Source organism: Phoxinus phoxinus (genome assembly GCF_949152265.1).
Source record: "Phoxinus phoxinus genome assembly, chromosome: 8".
NCBI classification, from domain to species: domain Eukaryota; kingdom Metazoa; phylum Chordata; class Actinopteri; order Cypriniformes; family Leuciscidae; genus Phoxinus; species Phoxinus phoxinus.
In genome coordinates this window covers 18110272-18135859 of record NC_136883.1, presented here as the reverse complement: position 1 = coordinate 18135859, position 25588 = coordinate 18110272, and the positions used below count along the sequence as shown (strand labels likewise).

General features: G+C 39.1%; 1 protein-coding gene and 1 long non-coding RNA gene across 8 annotated transcripts in view; one reads left to right on the top strand and one right to left on the bottom strand.

Annotated features, from left to right (window-relative positions):
* Positions 1-3910: 3910 nt before the first annotated feature.
* On the bottom strand, positions 3911-14517 carry LOC307002815. The gene is made up of 6 exons (XR_013798544.1): positions 13536-14517; positions 13067-13184; positions 12803-12885; positions 11666-12618; positions 4588-4682; positions 3911-4247 (listed from the first exon to the last, which is right to left on the bottom strand). It is a non-coding gene; the product is annotated as an uncharacterized lncRNA (long non-coding RNA).
* The window catches only part of LOC307002785 (uncharacterized protein), a 12344-nt gene continuing 780 nt past the window's right edge, over positions 14025-25588 (top strand). The window contains exons 1-17 of one of the 7 annotated variants that reach the window (XR_013798529.1): positions 14025-14054; positions 14935-14952; positions 15089-15147; positions 15333-15404; positions 15557-15591; positions 19676-19883; positions 20000-20114; positions 20358-20461; positions 20543-20596; positions 20850-20903; positions 21000-21485; positions 21737-21787; positions 22047-22249; positions 22937-23096; positions 23294-23946; positions 24156-24312; positions 24427-25588. The exon at positions 24427-25588 is cut by the window's right edge and continues 780 nt beyond it. Coding sequence is in view for 1 of the 7 variants with exons in the window: in XM_079620698.1 (XP_079476824.1) it covers positions 15009-15147; positions 15333-15404; positions 15557-15591; positions 19676-19883; positions 20000-20114; positions 20358-20461; positions 20543-20596; positions 20850-20903; positions 21000-21485; positions 21737-21787; positions 22047-22249; positions 22937-23096; positions 23294-23421 (1809 nt within the window). In the remaining 6 variants the exon portion in view is untranslated. Of the gene's footprint in view, positions 14055-14934; positions 15148-15332; positions 15405-15556; positions 15592-19675; positions 19884-19999; positions 20115-20357; positions 20462-20542; positions 20597-20849; positions 20904-20999; positions 21486-21736; positions 21788-22046; positions 22250-22936; positions 23097-23293; positions 23948-24155; positions 24313-24426 lie in introns of those variants that run through there. The other 6 variants (XR_013798530.1, XR_013798532.1, XR_013798533.1 and 3 more) reach the window with 6 other exon arrangements.

Genomic DNA, 25588 nt, shown 5'->3' with positions numbered 1-25588 from the left:
GTGCAAACCCTGTGTTGAACGGGGCTGTGCTTGTGTGAATGAATGGGCACTGGGTGGGCATTGCAGTTACACACATTACACCATCGGCCTTGGCCGGAACACCAGAAATTAAACTCTTTTTTAGATTTATCTGGGTCGCCGTGAAAACGGCGTTTGTGTGCAGGCAAACGGGCTTTACGGCCGGTTTGTTGGCTGCTGAGTACACTGGTACAAACGCGGAACTTAGGGCTGTACAAGCGGGAATCTTTGGTGGAAGTCCGGCCGCAGCGGGACCCGAACACCGTCATTTTCCTAGCAGGGCTAGGATGGCGCCGAGGCCTCGGGCTTGATTGAGATCTTGGGCCGAGGACCACGCGGTGGCGGGCGGCGTCCGGCGGAGCGAGACCGTGGTCTCTCTCGGGCCTGTTGCTGCTGGGCCGGTGCGGCGGGCGCGGGGCGCTGCTGAGTTCGGGCAGGCGGCTGTTTAGGGCGGCCTGTTGCGGAACTGGAGCGCTTTGGCAGGAAATGTCTCATGGCCTGCGAAGTTTTCTGTACCTCGGCGAATCGGTCCGCGAAGTCCTTCACGGAGGATCCGAAGAGGCCAGCCGGTGAAATGGGGGCGTCGAGAAACGCAGAGCGCTCGGATTCCGCCATTTCAGAGAGAGTCAGCCATAAATGTCTCTCGGAAACAGTAGCTGTGGCCATAATCCTGCCGATGGCGTGTGCGGCGGACTTTGTAGCGCGAAGAGCTAGGTCTGTGGCGCTACGCAAGTCCGGAACACTGATCGCGCCCGGGCCTTCCTCGTCTAGCTTGCAGAGGAGGTTGGCCTGGTGGATTTGGAGCACCGCCATGGTGTGCAGCGCCGATGCAGCTTGTCCGGCGGCGGAATACACGCGACCGTTCAGAGCTGACGACGTGCGGCAAGCTTTGGATGGTAGGACTCCCTTAGCCCGCCGTCCAGCAGAGGGTGGGCAAAGGTGAGTCGCTACCGCCTCCTCGACCGGAGGGAGAGCGTGGTAGCCTCTGTCTCGAGCACCGTCCACTACGGAGAATGCTGGCGAGGCAGAAGTACGTACTCTGGCTGAAAATGGCGCCTTCCACGATTTCGCTACCTCTTCGTGAAGCTCAGGAAGAAACGGTGCGTGTCTGGAGGGGGGCGCAGCGCGGTCTCCAGAGAGGAAGCGTCCATCCAGCCGGTTGAGTGCAGGTTGTTCGGGCGTCGACCAATCGAGGCCGAGGCTCGACACGGCCTGTGTGAGCAGACGCATCAGTTCTGCCTCGATGCTGATCTTCCCTCCTCTGCGCTCTCGAACAGCGGGGGAGGGGAGGTCCACGGAGCTCGCCCAACCCTCGCTCTCCGAAGCGAGAAGCGAACAGCAATCATCATCTCCCTCTGATACAGCTTGCTGGTCGTCTTCCATAACGGACAAAGCGGCGTGCTGCGGCTGTTGTCCGTCGGTGAGCGACTCGAGCGAAACGTTGAGAGGAGCTAGCGGCGGCGGCGGCGAGCTCCTCGTGGAGGGAGGTTCCGGGACCCGCTGAGCACGGCGCTTTTTACGGCGCGGCGCTACAGGGGGCGGTTGAGCAGCTTCGGCGAAAGATGCAAGGCGAGTCCGCAGAGTCGCGATTGGCATCATGTCGCAGTGATGGCAGCCGCCATCACTGAGAGCGATAGCTGCATGTTCCTCGCCCAAGCAGGAAACACATAATTCGTGGTGGTCCCCGTCGATGAGCGCGGCTCGGCAGGAGCCGCAGGAAAAGCGAGACATCTTTAGAAAGACACTCGTGCTCTTTTGTGAGGAAAAAGCGTGTGACGCGGTAGGCGAACACACACACAAAACACACACAAAACTGAAAGGATATATCCACGCCGGAGAAGCGCAGCAGGGAACGGCGGCTGAAGGCGGCGATGACCAGCGGCTTCAGGTAAGGGCTCGTCCTGCTGAGGTGCTTGTATCCAAACGGCTGTGGCGGCTCGAATCAATCCAGCGATGCGTGCAGCTTCGTTGAATTTAAGAAAATCGGCGTGTTAGACAGCTATGCTCGTATTTATAGGCCTAGGCCACGCCTGTTTGGGCGGGAGGTGACGCAGAAGGGCGCGAAGCGCCCTCATTGGTCAGCGTCCTGGCCTCGCATAGGCTGTGCTTTTCTGGCAGAGCAGCCAATGGGTGAGCTGTATTGCTCCGCCTAGGTTGTATGCTTCAGAAAAGCGTTTTACAATATTACAAAATTAAGGATTAATTTTTGGCTTCAATCTCGACAAAGACATATCTTTCCCGTAGCGTTCTTCGACGCAGTACGAGAGAACTCTACGTAAGAGAACCCACAGAGACCCCCAAATGTTTTTTTTTTTTTACTTCATCTCAGTAATTCATCATATGAAATCAATGTGATCTATTGTCAAGGTTTAAGTCTGCAGAATGATCGCAACAGGAAAACAATTTTCTGTTATGAAATGTATTTATTTTATGTCTCTGTGTGTGCATAATAGCCTATTATAACTTTAAATTCTGCGATTTCTGAGATTAATGTGCAGAAATTTGTACAAATAGAGAGTAGGATGTAGGCCTACTATACTGTTGTAGCCATTAAAAAAAGCGCGTTTCATATTTGTTAAAATATTATAATGTGATTTTTTTTCCATTTATGTTGATTTATGAAAAGAGAACAGCACGACGAGTAAGATAGGATGCGCAATATGAGACATGGAGCGGGTCAGACATGATTTTGACCGTTGAAGTTGTTATAGAAAGCCTTTCTTTAAAGTGAATTTCGTTTTGTATAAATTGTATCTTAATTTTAATCAATTTTTCATCAACCAATTGCCTGTATTTAATGAATAGGCCGACGAAACAAATATAACGGAGGCGCCCGCGCGCTCACTTGCGCACGTGAACTAGAGCACATCCTAAATTAACGAAACTCAGTGTATGCCTCACACAGACATGACAAATACATCAAATACACAAAGCTTGAAATGACTTTAAACGAAATAATTCAAAACGAAAAAAGAAAAAGGCTACTCTCTGATTATGTAATCCATTATTAGACTTATTTATGTGCATTTCTCTCTATAAGCGCGTTCACACGGAGATGGCGATCGTCAACTTCATCTTTGCAGCCGAGTTGACACTTTTAGAGAAAACACTTGTTTATTAATAAAAATCAATACACGCGTCACCGGATTTACAGATGCACGCACACATATTATTTCGAAATAACGAGATAGTGTGTTGAAATAACATTATTATTAATAATAGCCTAGATCTTTGTTAAAAGAATTCAACAAATGAACGTGAACTTAATAAAAAAAATAAAAAAAGAACTATGAACATGAACGAGTTCATTATCATCTGTGTGAACTGAACTTTGAGCTAGTTCTTTTTAAGTATGAACTGGCACAACACTGTGTGAAAGCGAACCGTACCAAGCAAAAAAACTAAAAAGATTATTTGGTCCAAAGCAAGTGAACTATCGGACTTTCCTGGTGTGAATACACCCTTAATAATTGTAAAATGAGTGGAATTGGTTGCAAGATTGTAGTACCACACATGGTGTCTGAAAAGCAATCTCTTTTAAAGGTCTCTCAAAAGCAAACCAAAAACTGCATATGGTATAAGATCCCAGCTGGCATTTAACGTCGAGTCACTGTTGAATCAACGTCAGGTGCCAGTGTTGGATAACCATTGAATTTTGTTTAGATTTTGCAAATCTAATCAACGTTGAAATAGCAACGTTATTCCAATGCCACGTTTCTCAACATAGGTGAATTAACCAACATTGAATCAATATGGATTTGTTTAGATTTTGCAAAATCCAATCATTTCAACGTCACTATAAAGTCCTGCTTTTCAACAGTTTATTTTTTGTTTTCACTAAAGTATTGATGTGTTCAACAGTAACACCAAACACCTTGAAATGGATACATAAACACTAAGTTTGCGGACACACAGTCAGCTAGGAAAGAAGCCAATTGGTCAAAGCAAGACCAGGAAAGAAGATTAATAAAGACATTTCAAGAAACAGTCTTTATTACATGGCTGCAAGTGTGCCAACATTTCACAGAACAATTTTACAAGTGTCGAACTTTAACCTTTAGAAAAACGGCCCAACCATTGGGCAACATTGAACACGGCTGGTTAAATCTTCCCTTCTAGTTACTTCTTTCTGCCACCGCCACCCATCCTCTATGGTGCATATTTCAAGTATTTGGCCATGTATTCGTTTCCTTTTGTGGTAGTTGTATCAAATGAGCTCAAGACAGAGTCTGATGAAGGGGGAAAAAAACAGATCAGTATTAAATCACCTCTTAAATTAAAATATTTTTCAAATATCAACTTTTGTGCCAATGTTTCAAGTATATAAATTAGTATTTAATCAACAAGGTCATTGATATTCATGTGCATGGGCGAGCAACAAAAGGCAGTTGGTAGTAACCAGTGTTGCCAGTAGAGAAGTCAGTCTAGAGCCATGAATGGAGTATTATATAATATTAGAGCATTCTCTGTAGAGAACTAAAATTATTTTTCTTATGAATTATTATTCTGCTCACTATATTCAATTATTTAAAACATTGTTACAAAACTACTATGTTAAAGCAAACTCACCACAGATTATCTTGTAGAGACATGTCTTCATTAAGGCAGCCATCCCACTCCTTCCTCTGAGGCTCATTATAGCCATCATTTTATTTGTCATAGTTCTGCCATGGTAAAACAGATTTATATTAGAATATTATATTGCAATCAAGTTCATTATGCAAGGGATAATGTATAGCGAGGCGGTTGTTAAAGCGAATAACAACCCCAACAGGCTGAATGGGACCCCGACGCAAAGCGTTATATTCTATATCCTATATTATAAGTAGAGGTCGACCGATTAATCGGCCGATTTTTTGCATTTTGAACATAATAGGCATTGGCCAATATCCACCTATATCAAGCCGATTATTAGGCAGGTGCACACGTGTACGACGCACACGGCCCCTAGAGTCATTTTCCAGTAGAGTGAGCAGACCTTCAGCTTCCAGTGCCTAAGGAAAACGGTAAGGATTCCATTTGTATAACTCCTTTATATTTAATTAAAAACTTTTGATATGTTACTGCCAACTTAGAGAAAAAACATGAATAGGCGACATGACGTTCGGCTACTTTGGATATTGATAGCGTAGTTGAGGTTGCATTATCACAGCAGAAGGGTTGCTATCATGTCACAATAAGAAAGCAAGAATTTTACAAATACAGACAGTAAATTTGAGACTTATTTTTTCTGTTTGTGTGTCTTATATTTGAGAGGGTTGTCACTCAATGCAGAGAAATAAGTAATAAAAAAGAGACCAACGCACTATAAGCTAGTTAAGGACTGGCTTTGCTTTGCTAGCGTCGTCGCGGCACTGGTGCCTTAACGACCGTTATCTACCAGACCGAATATCAACACGGATTTCTGTGCTTCATTTCGGTGCTACTGTTATGCATTTGTTTCTCTTGGATGCTCTGAAAACGGACGTTAGAATAACAGAAACACCGCTTCGCTGCATGTGACGCTAGTCAGCAGCTAACTTTAGCATACCGTTAGCTGGATTAAACACGGTTAAAATGCTGGCCAAACAGTGTAATGTTGTGTGACTGTATTTCACTGTAGGCTAGGGGTGGAGCGGTACATGTATACTGTACTGAACCGAAAACAGTACGGGCGTCACGGTTCGGTGTATACATTAACATGGAACTAATCTATAGACCTGCCTTAGCTCTGAAGCAGGCTGCAAAATGGTGAGAGAGAGAGAGAGAGAGAGAGAGAGAGAGAGAGAGAGAGAGAGAGAGAGAGGAAGGGTAAACACATTGTGTAACAAACTAAGAGTGTCAGTTTATGAATTGATGAGAGTCGCAGAGTGTTTACTTATTTGTGTGTGTGTGAGGCGCGGACGCGATCGAACAGTGGAAACATGTACAATTTACTAGTATGTTATTGCTACTACTATATTATTAAATCATTCAATTTTGACCATATGGCCTAAAGTTTTTTTTTCCCCCTTTTTTGCGATAATTAGGTTATGTCCATTTAGCTTTGTCCATCCAACAAAACACACAAACCATAAATACATGATTCAGGACCGTTTTTGGGAAGAGGATAGAAATGTTTTTAGTCTTGTATTACTTACATGCACTGAATTATTAGCTGAATTATGAAACTATTTTTTTCATTGAAAAGTTTATTTGACAGCTTATTTTCTTCTTACCTGTTTCGTTTATTTAATATATTTGTTATACATTGTATAATGTAAAAACATTGTATAAATATTTTTAATTTAAGTGTACAAGTTCAGATTGGTGTGTTCAATAAATGTTTTTGTTGATACATTTTGTGTATCTTAGTAATTATTTGTGTACTTCAATTATATCTTTCAAATAGAGGTTAAAAGCAAGCACATATTGGCCAAAATAAATCATCAGCATTTATCGGCCATCGGCCGACCCGGATAAAAACAAAATCGGCATCGGCCTGAAAAAATTCATATCGGTCGACCTCTAATTATAAGCGTTATATTCGCTATAACAACCGCCTCGCTATACATTATCACGCTTATTATATGGCTGCCTACCAAATAAATCAATCATTTGACAAATGATTGATTTAAAAAAGGAGTTTATTGATTTAAAAACGATTGTATTATTGCAGGTGTGGCAGAATTAGGTAAGTGACTGACAGTCCTGGTGTCCTATCAGGAAAGAGTACGGTCTATTTAACGCTGGTTGGCTGTACTCTGAGATGCGTCATGTCTTGTCCTCCCCCTCCTGCGTCATCCACTATCGCCTCAGCGTTTCATTTAAGCACTTGTCTGACGGTGCATTTTCATCAGCTCAGAATAGGTGTTTGCCCACCCTTCAGTTAATCGGTGGTTGTGATGATCGCGGTAAATAGTAGCCTGTGGGGATTTCATGTGGGGTAATGTCGTCTTTTGGCGTTCGTGAGGCGCAGGTCCTCCCTTTCGTCCTCCGGACCATTGTGCTGGTTCTCTGCACAATCTCCCTCTCGTTCTTCCGTGTTTCTACGAACTTGAGTCCACCTGGATAACCAGTGTCCCTCCGTGTCGCGCTGATCGTGCCGGCGGGAATTCATAAGGGCACAGGATTATACCGTCTACTTCTACTTCCTTTCGTTTTTTTTGTGTGATTAGAAAAGTTGATTAATAATAATAATTGACTGTTATTAGTACGAGAACCAGTGTGTGTGTGCACACGCGCGTGTATGTGTGTGTGTGTGCTGCACCAGCTCTATCTACTGTGATTCTTTTTCTCTTTCTTTTGGTCAGCTGTGTTTATTGTTTAGATTTTGTTTCTGTAACTACTGTTGTGTGTTGTTGTGGACCTTGATTATTATATTTTTTTGGATAAACAAATTCAGCTGTTTATCTTGTTTCTCCCAGGAACTGAGGTGACCAGGCGGGAGGACCCCCGAGTGCATTTGTGGTGGTGGTAGTGTTGCAGTGAGTGACACCTTTTGGAGTGCTTGCGTGTATGATCCAAGTGCACGGTGACGTGTGTGTGTGAGTAGAATTACGCTTTTGGAAAAGCCATTAAGTGGTCCTTCCGCCGGTAAGCTCAGCCTGGTTTTGGTTTGTTTTACTTTTTGTTTGACAAACTCCTCCTACCCTCGTGGGTAGAGGACTATGTCGGTGTGTGCCACTCATATTGCCCCCTTGTGAGCACCTGTTTTTGTGCCTTGACATTTGTGCATTGAGCGCTGTGCGCCTTTGTTTTAAAAGAAGATACTGTTTTTAACTATTTTTGTATGTCAATAAAAGACCTTTTTGTAATTATGTGTACTCTTGTCTCTAACCTCCCTGACACACACGAACCTGTGTGACCTAATGCTAACCGCTGGGTTACTTAGATATTCCCTGATTTATTCAGGGTGGCGTAGTCGACAATTATCACCATAAGCAAAGTAACTTATTGAAATCCTGTACCGCTCCGCTTCGCCACATTTGGCGCAGTCGGCAGGGTTGTGTGTCAGTTGTGTAAGGCAGAGACGTGATTGAAAAAAAAAAAAAGTTTTTTTGGGGGGGGGGATTTTTGCTTTTGCTTTTCTTTTCTTCTCTTTGTGTCTGTGGCAGGAAGTAGACGGTGGTGGTCCTGTCGCAAAGGATAGGTGTTACCCTCTGAGAGTTACTTCCGTAGTGGTAAGTGATTTGTATGGTTTGCCGCTATGGAAGGTGAATTGAGAGAATTGGTAGCACAGTTAAAAGCGGATAACGAAAAATTAAGGCTGAGGGGGAGGTTCGGTATCGGTTGGAGGACGAGAGGGGGGACCCAGATAAGTTGGATATCCGCAGTGGGGCAATTCGCAGGGAGTGGGGAGGAACGCCTGGGCGTATGCGTGCTCGGGGCCACTCAGTTTTGTTTGCTGATGGCCTCCAGCACGGGATACAGGGGCACCCACAGACAGGGGTTTTGATGATTTTAGGAACGATGATGCCCATCCATTGTTCTCTGTGTAGATGATTGTGAGTTCGATGATGCCCATCCATTGTTCTCTGTAGCTGAGTCGAGTTCGATGATGCCCATCCATTGTTCTCTGTGTATATGATTGTGAGTTCGATGATGCCCATCCATTGTTCTCTGTGTAGATGATTGTGAGTTCGATGATGCCCATCCATTGTTCTCTGTGTAGATGATTGTGAGTTCGATGATGCCCATCCATTGTTCTCTGTAGCTGAGTCGAGTTCGATGATGCCCATCCATTGTTCTCTGTGTATATGATTGTGAGTTCGATGATGCCCATCCATTGTTCTCTGTGTAGATGATTGTGAGTTCGATGATGCCTATCCATTGTTCTCTGTGAATATGATTGTGAGTTCGATGATGCCTATCCATTGTTCTCTGTGTATATGATTGTGAGTTCGATGATGCCTATCCATTGTTCTCTGTAACTGATTTTAGAAATGGTTTGAGTTCGATGATGCCCACCCATTGTTCTCTGTAGCCGATTTTAGGAACGATGATGCCCATCCATTGTTCCCGGTAGACGATTTGAGTATGGTTAGGCTCTTATCGTCGGGGCGACGATACAAAAGGCAGGGGTGGATTGTGGCAGAATTAGGTAAGTGACTGACAGTCCTGGTGTCCTATCAGGAAAGAGTACGGTCTATTTAACGCTGGTTGGCTGTACTCTGAGATGCGTCATGTCTTGTCCTCCCCCTCCTGCGTCATCCACTATCGCCTCAGCGTTTCATTTAAGCACTTGTCTGACGGTGCATTTTCATCAGCTCAGAATAGGTGTTTGCCCACCCTTCAGTTAATCGGTGGTTGTGATGATCGCGGTAAATAGTAGCCTGTGGGGATTTCATGTGGGGTAATGTCGTCTTTTGGCGTTCGTGAGGCGCAGGTCCTCCCTTTCGTCCTCCGGACCATTGTGCTGGTTCTCTGCACAATCTCCCTCTCGTTCTTCCGTGTTTCTACGAACTTGAGTCCACCTGGATAACCAGTGTCCCTCCGTGTCGCGCTGATCGTGCCGGCGGGAATTCATAAGGGCACAGGATTATACCGTCTACTTCTACTTCCTTTCGTTTTTTTTGTGTGATTAGAAAAGTTGATTAATAATAATAATTGACTGTTATTAGTACGAGAACCAGTGTGTGTGTGCACACGCGCGTGTATGTGTGTGTGTGTGCTGCACCAGCTCTATCTACTGTGATTCTTTTTCTCTTTCTTTTGGTCAGCTGTGTTTATTGTTTAGATTTTGTTTCTGTAACTACTGTTGTGTGTTGTTGTGGACCTTGATTATTATATTTTTTTGGATAAACAAATTCAGCTGTTTATCTTGTTTCTCCCAGGAACTGAGGTGACCAGGCGGGAGGACCCCCGAGTGCATTTGTGGTGGTGGTAGTGTTGCAGTGAGTGACACCTTTTGGAGTGCTTGCGTGTATGATCCAAGTGCACGGTGACGTGTGTGTGTGAGTAGAATTACGCTTTTGGAAAAGCCATTAAGTGGTCCTTCCGCCGGTAAGCTCAGCCTGGTTTTGGTTTGTTTTACTTTTTGTTTGACAAACTCCTCCTACCCTCGTGGGTAGAGGACTATGTCGGTGTGTGCCACTCATATTGCCCCCTTGTGAGCACCTGTTTTTGTGCCTTGACATTTGTGCATTGAGCGCTGTGCGCCTTTGTTTTAAAAGAAGATACTGTTTTTAACTATTTTTGTATGTCAATAAAAGACCTTTTTGTAATTATGTGTACTCTTGTCTCTAACCTCCCTGACACACACGAACCTGTGTGACCTAATGCTAACCGCTGGGTTACTTAGATATTCCCTGATTTATTCAGGGTGGCGTAGTCGACAATTATCACCATAAGCAAAGTAACTTATTGAAATCCTGTACCGCTCCGCTTCGCCACACAGGCACATGATGAGGACGAGGAGTTTGTAGTGGTCACCAAGGTGAACAAGCCAATTGTCATAATGAAACTTTTCCAGCACTTTACAAGATTATTTATTTAACCCTTTTGTTGTCTTCGTTTTATTATAGCACTGCAACTAGCATAACACACACCTCAGAAGTGTATGAACCCGTAAAAGGCACTTCCTGCTGTAAAGACATTACCCGGATCAGGGCTTGACATTAACTTTGAGGCAATTTTATGTTTCACTTGTCCATGTACAAAAGTCACTTGTCCGGGTAAAGAAAAAAAGCTTGCATTGCTAATGAAATTGGCTAACTCAAATTCGGTAGGGTATCCTCAGTATTTTGCAAGCTAGACCTCCAGCAATTTTGAAAGAGCAGACATTGCATTTAACAACATTCACCAATTGTCCTCAGTGCTGATTCTGACGTTAAGCTTAGGTTTAGGGAGAAATGACAGCGCTCTGTGAAGGGAAAGATGATGCGCTTGACGAACGCGGCTAGTTTTTAATAGTTGAATATTCGACTGATTGTGGGGGAAAATTTTTTCGTTTCAAATCTGTAAAATTAAATCTGTAAAATAGACGTAATGAGTGGCACATAAGTAACATGGCATTTTATTTTGTTTGAAATTTAACTTGTCCAGTGGGATACCTAATTTTCTCTTCTACTTGTCCTACAAAAAAAATCCACTCGTCCCGGACAAGCGGACAAGCCTTAATGTCGAGCCCTGCGGATGAAAACATACTGTGCACTTGTAACTGGTGTGAATTATTCTTTGATTTGTTTGTTTTTTACATTGTATTATTTTCTTTAATTTACTGTTTATACTAAGTGTACACGAGAGAGGGAGAAGCTGATGCCCTGTTGATCCACTGATGATCTCTATTTGTTCACAGATTAAAAGGAAAACCATTGGATCTCATTGTTGAGCGGTCGTGTGGTCTTTGTGTTAGAGAGTCCAATCCAGACATGCTACACACGCTCTATAGCATGTGCTCTATAGCATGTGCTCTATAGCACAGCTATATATAGGCGCCTATAAAACGTGCACACCTCTTCGTCTAGTCTGTCTCTGTTGTTGTCTCTGATCAAAATGTGAAATGCCCCATGAAGCTGTACTTATTAGATCAGTTTGAGTGTTTGTCTTGTACCCAATCAGGGAGAGGCATAAGAATATCTCTACAAATCTTTAGCATTGAAATAGCCCCATGTACATTACAGTTGTGAAACCATGTGTCACTAGCCTGATACTCTGACCCCAATACTACCTGAGGGTTAAAACTTACCAGTTCTGCTCCCTCATTCTTGTCCTCCAGGCGATTCACTAAAACTTCGAGCTCTTCTTCAGTGTCTGCCGGCTTCACTTCATAACTTATTCCAGCAGATGAGGTGGCAACATGAATTGTATCCTTGATTTCGACAAGAAGCTGAAGAACTCACTTCTGGAATTCTAGGCAAAAAAGAAGCAGAATACAAGAATACAACCCTGTGACTTACATAATGTCCTTCAATACACATTTTCAAAAGTCCTGTCTCCACACCGAAGTAGAGGAATTAGAATAGATCCCTGACTTCTATTTGAGGTGGAGTTCCTAACAGGGTTCTGGCATCTTTTGGCAGCCGGTGGCCATGTTCCACATCAACCTGTATTTAAATTTTACAAAAATGTAAATGATTTTAGTTAAGGGTAACAGTTACTTTCAAATTCAAATAGATGGTTGGGTTAGGTCTGGGGACAACTCACAGTTGAAGGAGACTCAATAAAACGTGATTTTAGTCGGATCTGATTGTCTGTCTTTAATTTGGCAGTGTTACTGTTATATCTGTATGAATTACTACTGTGCTGTAAATCAAAGATTTGATCATGGATTATGTGGGAAGCCTTGGTAGGCCATCTCAGACCGTGTCGATTATATAAAAAAAAATGGTGAGATCTTGCCAGATCCCTACACTATACATGCCTACAGGGGCGGTTTCTTCATTAGGGCGGTTGGGCGACGGATTAGACAGACCAAAAGTTGGAAATGTAGATGTGAAGACATAAGTATTAGCCTAGGTGGATACTGTACTGCACATGATGCCCCCAAAGAAGTCACACATCTGGAATTTGGACTTCTTCAGTTTCTCTTTCAGCTGACGGTTTCCTCTTGTACAGCCTCCCGCTCTCTTTTCAGTGAGGAGTAGTTCTCACTCAGCCCTCTATATTTTCTTTCGAGTACACTCTCAGGGGAAAGCTCATCTAAGAAAGAAAGAAAGAAAGAAAGAAAGAAAGAAAGAAAGAAAGAAAGAAAGAAAGAAAGAGAAAGAGAGAGAGAGAGAGAGAGAGAGACGCACACACACTTTACTAAGGAAAGGTAAACACATTGTGTAACAAACTAAGAGTGTCAGTTTATGAATTAATCAAAATTAGGAGTTTGGCATACTTGTAGCTGATTCCAGATCAGGCATGACAATAGATCTCTCATCAGGAGCCCTTGATTCCTCCCGTCTTCTCTGTCGTTAATACCTACGACAAACAGAAGGCATATCAACATAAAAATATCAGCAAACTAATACAATCTAGGCTGTTTTCGAGAGAAAACAAGATATACAGACAGGACACAGAAACTGGCAGAAAAAACACTGTAAAAAAAATAAGGTCAAAATATTTATGTTAAAAAAAAAACATTAAAAAAAAACATACAGACCTCGACACCTTTCCAGTAAAGTCTCTGGTGATGCTGATATGAGGGAAAATAGAGGTGTGCACAAGTGTGCTGGATGTCCCTGCATGTTTCTGTTGTACTGAAGGGTTCATTCTAAAACCTGTAGAAATTTCCCGCACATATTGTTAATGTATAAATAAATAAAAAATATCCTTAAAAAAAAAAACCTGCAGGATTCCTGTAGGTTATTTTTCTAAGGAAAATAGTTTAATTCACACCTAATTAACATATATGGATGCACCTTGCACTTCTCTTACATGTTTGATTTACTTTCAATTCTTAAGATAGATTTCAACACTGCATTTGCAAAATTATAAAGCTCCTTTAACAATCATTTAACAAAACAAATGTGCGTTAGTCAGCTCTGGGGAAAACCCTCACAATCCCACAAATTATCATACTATGATAAAACCATACATTTCCACATATTATTCCATATCATACTACTTACCTCTCTCAACCATTTGTACATCAAAGCCGAATGCTGCCACCATGAATGCTGCCACCATAAAGGCTGCCACGCGTTGAATAAACTCGCGTCTGTGGACTAGCTGGTTCTTCGCTTGCATGGATGCTTAATGGTAACTCGCATATATCGCCACCTATGGGTTGTTGTATATGTATTATGTTTCCCATCCCTTCCAGGTACCCAACACTGACTGCACAACCGATTCATTTTAATTGTTAATTATTTTGTAAATCTAGCCAATTTAGTTAACATATTTATATTCTAAAGTTTATAACTTATATTTAGTAAATTATGGTGGTAAATCCCAAGGTAACGCAAGGTATCATTAAATGTACATTTTTTAAATGTAGGCTATACATTTAAAAAATAAAATAAAATAATATACATTTGTGCGCGTGCCAAGCCCGCGGAACCTGCCAGTATATAAGCAGGGGTTGTGACCACCACGCGCAGAACCTGGTCTGGACATCTGGACATCCATATTCTACCAGCATTTCTGAGGTAAAATAGCCTACTTTTTACTTAACCGATTTAGGTACATTACTTTTAAAACATACGAACCCCCTACAAAGGTAAATGACACTTAAAACTTTGAAGAAAGTAAATAATAAAATCTAATTATAGCATAGGCTATAGGCCCCGGGTAGATAAATAAGATAAATAACTGCCACTTTCACCTAATGAACATTTTTAATTGTCTCAAAATTGATTAACTGTGTTTTCCAGTAAATGTACCACTACTTTTCACATAAACAATGGTTTTCCGTGTTTTTCCCCACCGTCCACTTAGTCCCTATAATTAAATACCGTTAAATGCCGTTACGTCTGTGTGACGTCATTTGGGATAGAGAAAATCCGCTCATATTGAATTGAAATGCACTTTTTCGTTTCATCAGTCATCTGTGAAGTTATCGTTACTTTAAAATGAATAAATTATACAATTATTAATAATACTTTGTTTGGATTTTCATACTTTGTATGGAAAGCGCATTGTGGCTTGGCTGCGAGCGCGTGAGCGCACAGTGGTGTACGCCCAGCGCTCAAGCGCTCGCAGCCAAGCCTGTGAGAGCGAGAGACGTGCATGGATCACTTACGCCCCTCTGGCTCCATGCCCTCGAAATATTGTTTTATAATTAACAATAATAATTATTATATTTTATTAATAATAAATAATATATATTGCCAGGGGGTCTGCAGATGGAAATTAGCCTAATGGCTATAATCTAACATATTTACATTTGTGAAAATGTTCATTAATATGTATTGTCCCTTTTTGTTTTTCAAATAAAAAAAGAAAAAATATATAAATAAAGAATTTTTATTTCAATCACTATTGTTAACAGTGTTAAAAATATTTATTATTCTCTTCTCTTTTTTTCAGTATTGCCGTCTGATTATTGTAAGTGATAAATCTAGCAGTCATCCTGATTAGTCAAACATCATTGCCGAAATTGAATGGATTTTAATTCACTACCTCATTATCTCACATTCAGACATGTTTCTACTTTCTCTCCCCTTTCCTTGTGTGTCAACAGCAGCTATCTACACCCCAAAGGCTCTTTTAAGAGCCCTACAAAGAGCGACTTTGTATTTTGTAAGTATTTTTTGAATGCCTACCAGATACAATCTATTATCATTTCTAATTAAAAATGTTCACAATGATCATTAATGAATAAACAACCCATGTCAATTCATACAGTTGAATGCTGTATGCAGTGCCTGACTACTAATGTGTTTTTGTTTTTGTTTTTTTTCTCCACTTTGTTTATGTTTCATCAGCAGCACCCCAACTCTCAACGACTGTCAACCCAACGACTCTTTTGCCACTAAGCATCTTTGGCTTTTTTTCTTGTGAGTATTTTTTTTTGACTGAGTGTCAGACACTTTCTTAGTATTTGTATTAAGATCATCAAACAGATACATCATGCAGCAATAATAATTTGTCTTAAGGATTTAAATAACTTGTTTTTTTTAATTATATTATTATATTTTTCTTTTTACAGACCGCTTCTTGTTTTGGGCTCATATTGGCGAAAGAGTAAGTATTATACAATTTTATATACATATTCATTTTTTTTTTTCATTCAATCAATATTTAGGTTTAAAGTCATTTAACAATAAATCATATTGATGGTCATTTTATCTTATTTACTGATTTTTACACTTCAAATATTTGCAATAGGCTTGCCACGATATAATACCGGTTATGAGGAACAAAATCGACAGAGATGGGAGCAAGTAATGCATGTTAAAGTCAAAACAAAAGTCCTTACTATCAAGTCGCAAGTCCTAGTGCACAAAAAAGGCAGTCCCTGCTAAGGGTCAAGTCAGAGTACCCAGTTTGCAGGCACTTCCGAGCTTGTGTTTATTTATATTATTTAATGTGCTTATTTTGCTTGCGCTTTTGCAAATAAAAGGTTTGTAGTATTCTTCATACATACTAAATAAGTATCTTTATACAAATACAATAATGTATATTGTGGGAAATACACTTGTCCCTTCATTTTATGTCTAAACGTCTGGAAACTTGACCAATGTCTTCAATATTGGGATATAACAAAGTTAAATTTAATTATAATCGTCACACAACTTTATCCGTAAACTTGTTTTATTAAACTGTATTGTCAGCACCCTACATTAAAAATTAATTCAGGCTTCTGTTTGTCATTAAAAATAATGGAGACCGATAAAAAAAATTTTTTTATAAGTGATTTCGTATACTTTTGCTCCATCTAATGGACAAATGAGTACTATGGACTTCATCTCTTTAGAACGGCTAAAAGTTTGTAATTATAATTATTATAAATGAATAAAACCAAGCAAGTTTCTTAGAATGTACTTGTTCTCCAGTTGTAAAAAGTTGAGATTAATAAAATATATTAAATATAAAAAATGTTTATAAAAGATGATTGACAGCTTGTTTAACCTAATCTTTTGGATATATATCAGGTACAGTGCATGTTTTTTCTCTAAAAAAGACAAACAAAGGAAAAAGGTTTGACATTGTACTAAAAATTATTTTTATCTTTCTCTTATTTTTGTTTTTCAGGAGCATTTTCCAAAAGATAAACAAATAATTATAAACAACAATTCACACTTTACAACATAAATATAATACTAACAATAACACACATACCACAATGTCTTATTGGACTAAAAGGAGAAAGACTTTGGCTACTGTACAAGAGATAGAAAGAGAGATTTTAGATGAATACAAAACACAAACTGAAAACACTGAGGAATCTGTTCATGGTCACAAATGTCAAGACTCTGAAAGTAGAGATCGCACATCTTCTTGTACTATAGTTTCCTCTCCTTTGTCCCCACATGAGAACTCATGTGATCTGGAAAAAAACACAGAGGCTGATTTCTTCTGTGATTCTGACAATCTCTCTGATCCTGGTAGTATCCAATCAAATGAATCTGATAGCAGTAGCAACAATTCACTTAATCAGTTGCAAAGTAAACTGCAAACATGGGCAGCATCTTTTTTCATCCCTCTAGTAGCTCTAACAGCACTATTGACAATCCTAAGATCAGAATTTCCTGGTTTGCCCAAGGATGCAAGGACTCTTCTTGGTACACAGACAAAGGTACCAGTAGTAAAGATTTGCAATGGTGAATATTACCATTTTGGACTGGTAAATGGCTTGCAAAACATATTAGGTAGGATCTCCAATATTTCTGAAAATTTAAAAACTCTTGCTTTGCAGTTTAATATTGATGGCATTCCCCTGTTTAAAAGCTCCAGAACACAATTTTGGCCAATTCTTGCAACAGTTGACTGTGATCAAACACGATCTCCATTTGTAATTGGTTTGTTCTGTGGCAATAGTAAACCGAGCTCACTCTGGGAGTATTTGAAAGATTTTATTGCAGAATTAAAAGTGGTTTTGCAAGAAGGCATTGTAAAGAATGGTACTCATTTTAAAGTTGTTGTCTCCTCCTTTATTTGCGACGCCCCTGCACGAGCTTTCATCAAAAATGTCAAGTCTCACAATGGCTATTTTGGTTGTGACAAATGTTCCCAGACTGGAGTATGGTCTAATAAAATGACATATCCTGAAACGGATGCTCCACTGCGTACTGACATGGATTATGAAACGATGACAAATGAAGAACACCATTTGAAAAATAGTTTAAGCCCTTTACACGAACTAGTAAAAATGGTAACCCAATTCCCATTAGACTACATGCACACATGCTGTCTTGGAGTGATGAGGAGATTAATTCAAATGTGGATGAAAGGGAAAAAGCTTAGAACAAGGTTGTCATCACAGCGTATAGCAGAGATTTCTGACAGACTTGTTGCTCTCCGTTCTTTTATGCCTCAAGAGTTTGCCAGGAAACCTCGTTCTTTGACAGATGTGGATAGATGGAAGGCCACAGAGTTCCGCCAGTTCATGATATACACTGGTCCCGTTGTTTTAAAAGGATGTGTTGAATCCGCAATTTATGACAACTTTCTTCTCTTTTCTGTTGGCATGTTTCTGCTGCTTAGTCCCGGCCTCTCTGATTCAATGATTGAATTTGCTAAAAAGGCTCTGTTGTCATTTGTAACACATTACATCAGATTGTATGGCACAGACGAAGTAGTTTTCAATGTCCACCAGGTTATCCATCTTGCAGACGAGTATAAAGCATTCGGCCCTCTTGATAATATAGCGGCATTTCCATATGAGAATTACCTGGGTGAATTGAAACGTTTGATTAGAAAACCAGATTGTCCTTTACAGCAGGTTGTCAAAAGACTTTCAGAAATGCTTCCAAAAGAATCTCATCAATCTAATAGAGATCTACATCTGTCATCAAGTTCAAAAGAGCTAAAAAAGGTGCATTTCTCAGATTGTGTTTTGTCACCCAAACAAGGAGACAATTGTATCAAAATCGACACAGACATAGCCATAGTTAAGGACATAATCAAACAGAATGAAAGCGTTCATATAGTGTGTCAGAGGTTCCAAAAAACAGAATCATTTTACACTTATCCATGCGACTCCTCTGCACTTGGATGTTATAGAGTCTCTGTCTTGCAAGAAAAGACTGAAATAGTACCTTTGTCCAGTGTAAAACACAAGTACGTACTTCTTCCTGAAAATGAGAATAGGTTTTTTGCAATACCCCTTCTCCATTGCAGATAGTGTTTGTTCAGCAGACTGAGCACAGATAGTGTCGGGCTTTTGGAAATTATTTTAAATTTAAATAAACATAAAATATTGAAAAAGTGGAAATAAATTGTTCAAAATATATAGGACCATATCCTATAGGGTTTGTTAACCTGAAAATGAAAATTCTATCATCATTTACTCACTCTCATGTTGCTCCAAACCCATACGACTTTTGTTCACTAATATAACACATATTAATATATTTTTTTAATGAAATCTGAGAGATTTGGGTAACTCCACTCACAGTCCAGATAACCAAATCTTTCTAGATCCAAAAATGTCATAACATAGATTACACCTCTCAATTCAATGTGTGTTTGTAAAAGTAACTTCAAACACAGAACAATCCTCATTGGTGGGTTACGCACAAATACAAGCACTTGGGTGTATGCAATGCACTGTACATGTGTTTTAATCAATGTCTATTATGGCTAAATTAAATCTGTCCATCATATATAGCAATTGTGTATTTTCAGAAGACTTAAAACTTAAAATTAATTCATTAATTAATTTGATTCATATTGATTCGTTTTTAATATTACGATGACATTTTTGGATCTAGAAAGTTTTGGTTATCTGTACTGTCATTGGAGTGACCAAAATCTCTCAGATTTCATTAAAAAATATCTAAATATGTGTTTCTAAGATGAAAGTGAGTAAATTATGACAGAATTTTCATTTTCGGGTAAACTAACCCTTTGAAAGTTTTTTGAAGTGACATTGTGAATATCACTCTTCCTTCTCATTTAAAAAAAGATACTTAATTTACTACACCCACTCTTTCTGTTATTTTCACTGCATACAAATAAATACATTGCATTACATACAAATTAATTAATTCATGCCTGACTCTTACTTCACTGTGATTGGTATGGGTAAGGGAGCTGAACACGCAGCAACCCAGAACTAATCACAGCTGGGGTCAACATTTCTCAAATTTCTCATCTTTCCCAGACAATAATGGATAAAGTGAACCAGTGTTATGCAGTGATAGAATTTCCTGACAAAAGCACAGATGTTGTCCCAGACAATTGGCTATTTGAACAAAAGTGCTACTGGCCAAAATACAATCAAGCAAAATTAAAGGTGGCAGTAAAGAGAAAAGAGCCTGTAAAAGATGGATGGAAACTATTTGAGCCTGTTCGATTGCTCAAAAAGTGTGGTAAGAATGTTTTTCTTTTTTTATAGTATTTATTTATATTATTTTTATTACCTCAATGCACTGATAACTATATATGCTTTACTCAATCTTATATATTATTTATATATATATATTAGAAACACTAGAAAAAGCACAGAAGATGCTTAAAAAGTATGTGGACTGTGATATCCATACGTCGGAAATAACTTCTGACGAAGAGAGCCATAATGAAAGACTAAAAAGGAAGAAAAGGTAATTTAAGGTTTAATGATAATAAATATCAAATATTTGTATAGGTGTTGTCGGTAACGCTTTAGATTACAGCCCGGAAAGTACTGCGTAATTACGACAAATTTATAGCGTAATTTATAGGTCCACTATAATTACGAAAGTTACACTGTAAAATCGCTTTAATTACGCAGTACTTTCCGGGCTGTAACCTAAAGCGTTACAGTGTTGTCTTATTGAGAAGTAATTTAATGTTTCACTTTACAGGCCTAATCCACGCTTCCTAAACTTCATAGAGAATGATTCTGACCAGGATGATAATGCACCAAAAAAATCACGGCTCGCAGCTGCCCCCTTAATTGATATACCAGGTATTATGGAAGTCTAATTAAACTGTTTTTGAAGTTAAGTTATGTTTTGCTGTTAATTTAACTTGATCATAATTATTTCAGAAAGTCACATGAACTTTGAGACCAGTCCAGTTGTCTCAAGCCTCAATTCACTTGGTATGTGTTTCAATGTTATTCTTTAAAAAAATATTTTGCCTCTTTTACTGTACATTGTATCACAGCTGTTATAATTGCACTTCCAGATCCACAAATCCTGTAATATCCTTTTAGAAATTTCTAGATCGGTTGTGGGCCCTGTGTCTCACCTGGTTGCCCGTTGACAGCAATATTACTCTGAAACATTGCTGAAAAGTTACTCATTGCCCTGTGTATCATAACATTTAGTGTCTTTTGCTCATATTTATTTCAGAAAGACACATGAACCCCATCTCTAGTCCGACTACATCAGACATCACTTCAGCTGGTATATATTTCTGAAATGTAGTCTATAAACATAGGTTGTCTTGTCAGTTTAACGCATGCATTTTATGTCTATAAATAAACTGCACATTTTTCTCAGAAAATCCACACAGAGTACACTACGGCGGACACCAGGGATCACACCAAAACGCAAACAACGAAGCACACCTGGACACACACTACGGCGGACGCCAGGGATCACACCAAAACACAAACAACGGAGGACACCTGGACACACACTACGGCGGACACCAGGGATCATCATCACACCAAAACACAAACAACGGAGGACACCTGGACACATACTACGGCGGACACCAGGGATCATCATCACACCAAAACACAAACAACGGAGGACACCTGGACACATACTACGGCGGACACCAGGGATCATCATCACACCAAAACACAAACAACGGAGGACACCTGGACACACACTACGGCGGACACCAGGGATCACACCAAAACACAAACAACGGAGGACACCTGGACACACACTATGGCACACACCAAGACGCAAACCACGGAGCACACCAGGGATCACACTACAGAGCACACCGGGGCACACTGACTGAACTGGTCAATGGTAATGATCAAAGCTATTTTTTCTATTTTGAAACCAGTTATTTGAAACTTTATATTTGACCATGAAGTTTCCTAAGGGGAAAAACATCTAGACTGTACCTTTATGTTGATTTTATGTCCTTTCTTAATTTTGGAAGACATTATTCTTTTAGGTGGGACTTACAGGCTAAAAGTACTTATTCATTATAATGTTGACATCCATCCTAACTTTTCCTGCTGGTTTTTACTGTTAATGTCACTTTTTTTTTAAAGAGAGATACATAAACCACAACTCCAGTCCGACTGTCTCAGACATCTTTTCAGGTGATTCTTCAAACTGCTAACCTCTTTAAGACTAATTGTTTTACAGGTGAGTTTTAAGTGTATGAAAAAAAACTGTTGTGTTGTTTTCTTCAGAAAATCCAAATAGAGCACAACAAACACAGAATCAAAAACAAAAATTCCATTCCAATTTAAACAGTAAACCTGTTCTGCTGATGGTGGTTATTAATGAACTAGTAGAGTTTCTCTCTCTTAATACAAATAAAGTATTAATATATGTATTTACTTACTTTATTTGTAGAGTTGTCTCCTTTCAAGAGGAATGTGTTAAAAGTTCTCCTGGAAATTAAGGCAGAGCTGAAAGAGCAGAGGGCAATGATCCAAAAATTACAGGGAGTCCCTCTTCCTCAACCAGAAATAGGATGCAGCTTGGGTTTACCTTTACAGTCTCTTGAAGATTTTGATGCTTTGGAGAGGTTGGAAGAGACAGAAAAAAACAGATTGGTATATCTTGTAATGCAATTACACTTAACAGGCTGTTTGGGAAAATATGGAATTTGATTTAATGTCCAGGTCTTTAAAAAAGAAAACAAAGATTATTGAAAAATATTTGTTTCCAGACGATTGCCCTATTTAGTTTTCATAAAAACAGAAACCATTAGAGATGACTGTACTATGTACCAAACATAATGCTGAAAATAATGCTGTAGAAACATTTAAACTGATATGGTTACTGTAGACTTTGTCAGTTTGAACGAGTCATTCTCTGTTGATCTCTCACTTATAGAACTTCACTGGATGTTTTAATTTGTTGGCACCAATCTGAGTAAATTGTAAAGACACTTGTCTATAAAAATCCCAGGAAATCCCCAGAAACATAAATACTCAAACCAGCATTTGACACCGGAAGCAATCATTTATGTTTGCAACCACACACACACACACACACACACACACACACACACACACACACACACACACACACACACACACACACACACACACGTCCAGTCTGTGGATGGAAATACTTTGATGAGAGATTCACAGAGAATGGTAAAAAAATGTCCATGTAACATGTATCTCTCAGATAAAGTCTATTTAAGATTATAGGTTAATAGAATTTTGTTTTTGTTTTTTGTGTGTGCATTTAGTTGGGAATTAATGTGAACACTGATCTCTTTTTTTTATTAGATTTACCAGCTGTCACTTCTGGGTGGTCATAAACTGGAAGACACAGTAAGGAAAATGTTGAGCCACATTTTGACAAACAAACTGGCTTCATCCTTTAACTGGGCAGGACGTGGACAAAAGATGAGCTTCGAGACCTCAAATCTCTCGAAGATAATGTTCCGTAAGTAATAGACTAACTAATACTAAAAGAGCTTTTCACACTATCTTTGTTTAACAGTTTTGCCAAATCATTTAGGAAAGTCCCCTGCAGTCAATAATTTTATCTCTTAAAACTCATCTTTGATCACCAAAAAGAAAAGGCAAAAGTCAAAGCCCTACTCTGCATGCAAGTTAAAAAAAAATTCCATAATGTTTCAGGTGCATTGAGAAGTACAGCACAAGGTAAAGAGGCATCCAAGGCAGACTTTTCTGAGGCAGTCAAAAAATGGTTGCGTTACGCTCCAGACAGAGATGGTGGCAGTGGCAGACGATCATCTGTTATTTAATTGTTCATTTTTTTGTCAATCTAAATTAATTACAGTTATTATTATATAGTATGTAGTATTGTTATAGTTTAGATAATTTATGTATCTAATATCTGTAATAACTAATCTGATGTTTCTCAATTGTTACAATACTGATAAATTGTGCATACTTTGAGTTGGTAAATTAATTATAAGTAAATACATATGTTTATTGAAATTATATTAAAAATATTATATGTAATAACACTCTTGGCTTTTTACTGAAATATTTAAGGTTTTAAAAAAACTGAATTTAACCCAGGCTGTTTCAGTGAGAAAAGGTCTAAAGGGTAAATAATCAACTAAATGAGGTAGGCTACAAATATAATGTTGCATTGCTTGTAGTTATAATAATTGTTTGAACTATTATGCTAACAGGATATTGTGGTCAACAATATATTATTTTATTATTCATTTTATTTATCTAGGTCTATTTTGAGGTATTTGCCAGCAATGAGACTAACACCATACAGCCACTATTCGTTCCACTTAAAGGTATTTATGCAGGTATGTATCTATACTTATTTACTTATTAATGCTGAATTTTACAGAAATCTCATTTTAACCCACTACCTATTATACATGCATTGCAGCAAATATAAATAACGACAAAAACAATAGCTAGCTAACTGTTACTTTGTGAAAAAAAAACTTTTCAACCGTTTTTAACTGACCGTTTTTTCTTTGTGAGGAAAAACTGTCTTTGTACTTTGCAGGATTTATAGGTTGATTAGATCTCGAAAGATCATCACTCACTTGAACAGTGGATTTGGATTTCAGCCGTGCAGGTTGGAGGAATAGACGAGATGGTGGAAAGACAACTGAAGGAGCGTAGAAAGCGCATCATAGGAAGCATAGGAAATCGAACTTGAGGTAGGCTATTCAAAACAAAATACACGCTGATTGGTCGTTCTTAAATGAGCGCGGGCTGAATGAATGAACCAATGACACTTATATCTTTTTTTTTTTTTTTTTTTTTTTCTCCAGCTGAATGTGATCTCCACATCAAGACATCAGATGCTGACCTGTAACTACAGATGTAGCCTAACTGTACACCACACCAATCTCTCTGCTTTTGCAGATGGCTGATTACTATCATGTTAAGGTATTATAATAGCAAAACTGAGCACCTGTTTTTTTATGGAATTGTAAACTTTTTTCTCTTTTTGTCTTCCACAACACAAGTTACACCTTTTTGGACAAATGTAGCATATATAGATTGCTTGGAATACAAACAAAGAATAAAGAATAGAGAACTAAGGCTTTTCTGTCAGTCCAAATCCAAATTTTTTTTTTGCATGTCCGATTGAAATGCGAAAAGGTTTAGCAAGTGTGAACTGCAAAACAATTATTAATGTTTAAATCACATTAAATACGATTTTTACAAATCCGTTTGTGGTTTAATCCTACTCGAATCGCATTTCTCAAAATCTTCTGAGCCTGACTGATCTGGCATGCAAGGTTACGGAAATCCCAAAAATGCACAAAGGATTAGTTCACTTTAAAAAAAAACTTTTGCTGATAATGTACTCACCCCGATGTCATCCAAGATGTCCATGTCTTTCTTTCTTCAGTCGAAAATAAATTAAGTTTTTTGATGAAAACATTTCTCCATATAATGGACGTCACTGGGGTCCAAACGGTTCAAGGTCCAAATGACAGTGTCAGTGCCGCTTCAACGGGCTTTAAACGACACCAGACGATGAATACGGGTCTTATCTAGCAAAACGTGAGCTCATTTAAAAAATAAATAAAAAAGTTTAAGTTTTAAGCACAAATGCTTGCCTTGCTCTGTTCGGTGATGCGTGTTCGTGACGTCACGTAATACGCAATTACGTTGAAAAGGTCAATTACGTTTTAAAAGTTTTTTTTAAAAGTGAAGTCATTAACGCTACGTGCTACTTAAAGTCGCTGTCCATTTTGCGAAGTGCTGAAATATAATCGTATCCATGAACGTGAACGGTTAACCTAATAATCGTCATCAGATGTGGATTAGCAATCAAGACAAGTGTATATAAAGCACTACATGGTCAGGTATCTCTTGCAAAAGAGGTTTTAAATCTCAATGAGATTATCTGGTTAAATAAAGGTAAAAAAAAACCCCAAAAAAACATGATTTATGATTACTCCAGAGCACTCGTAGATCTAC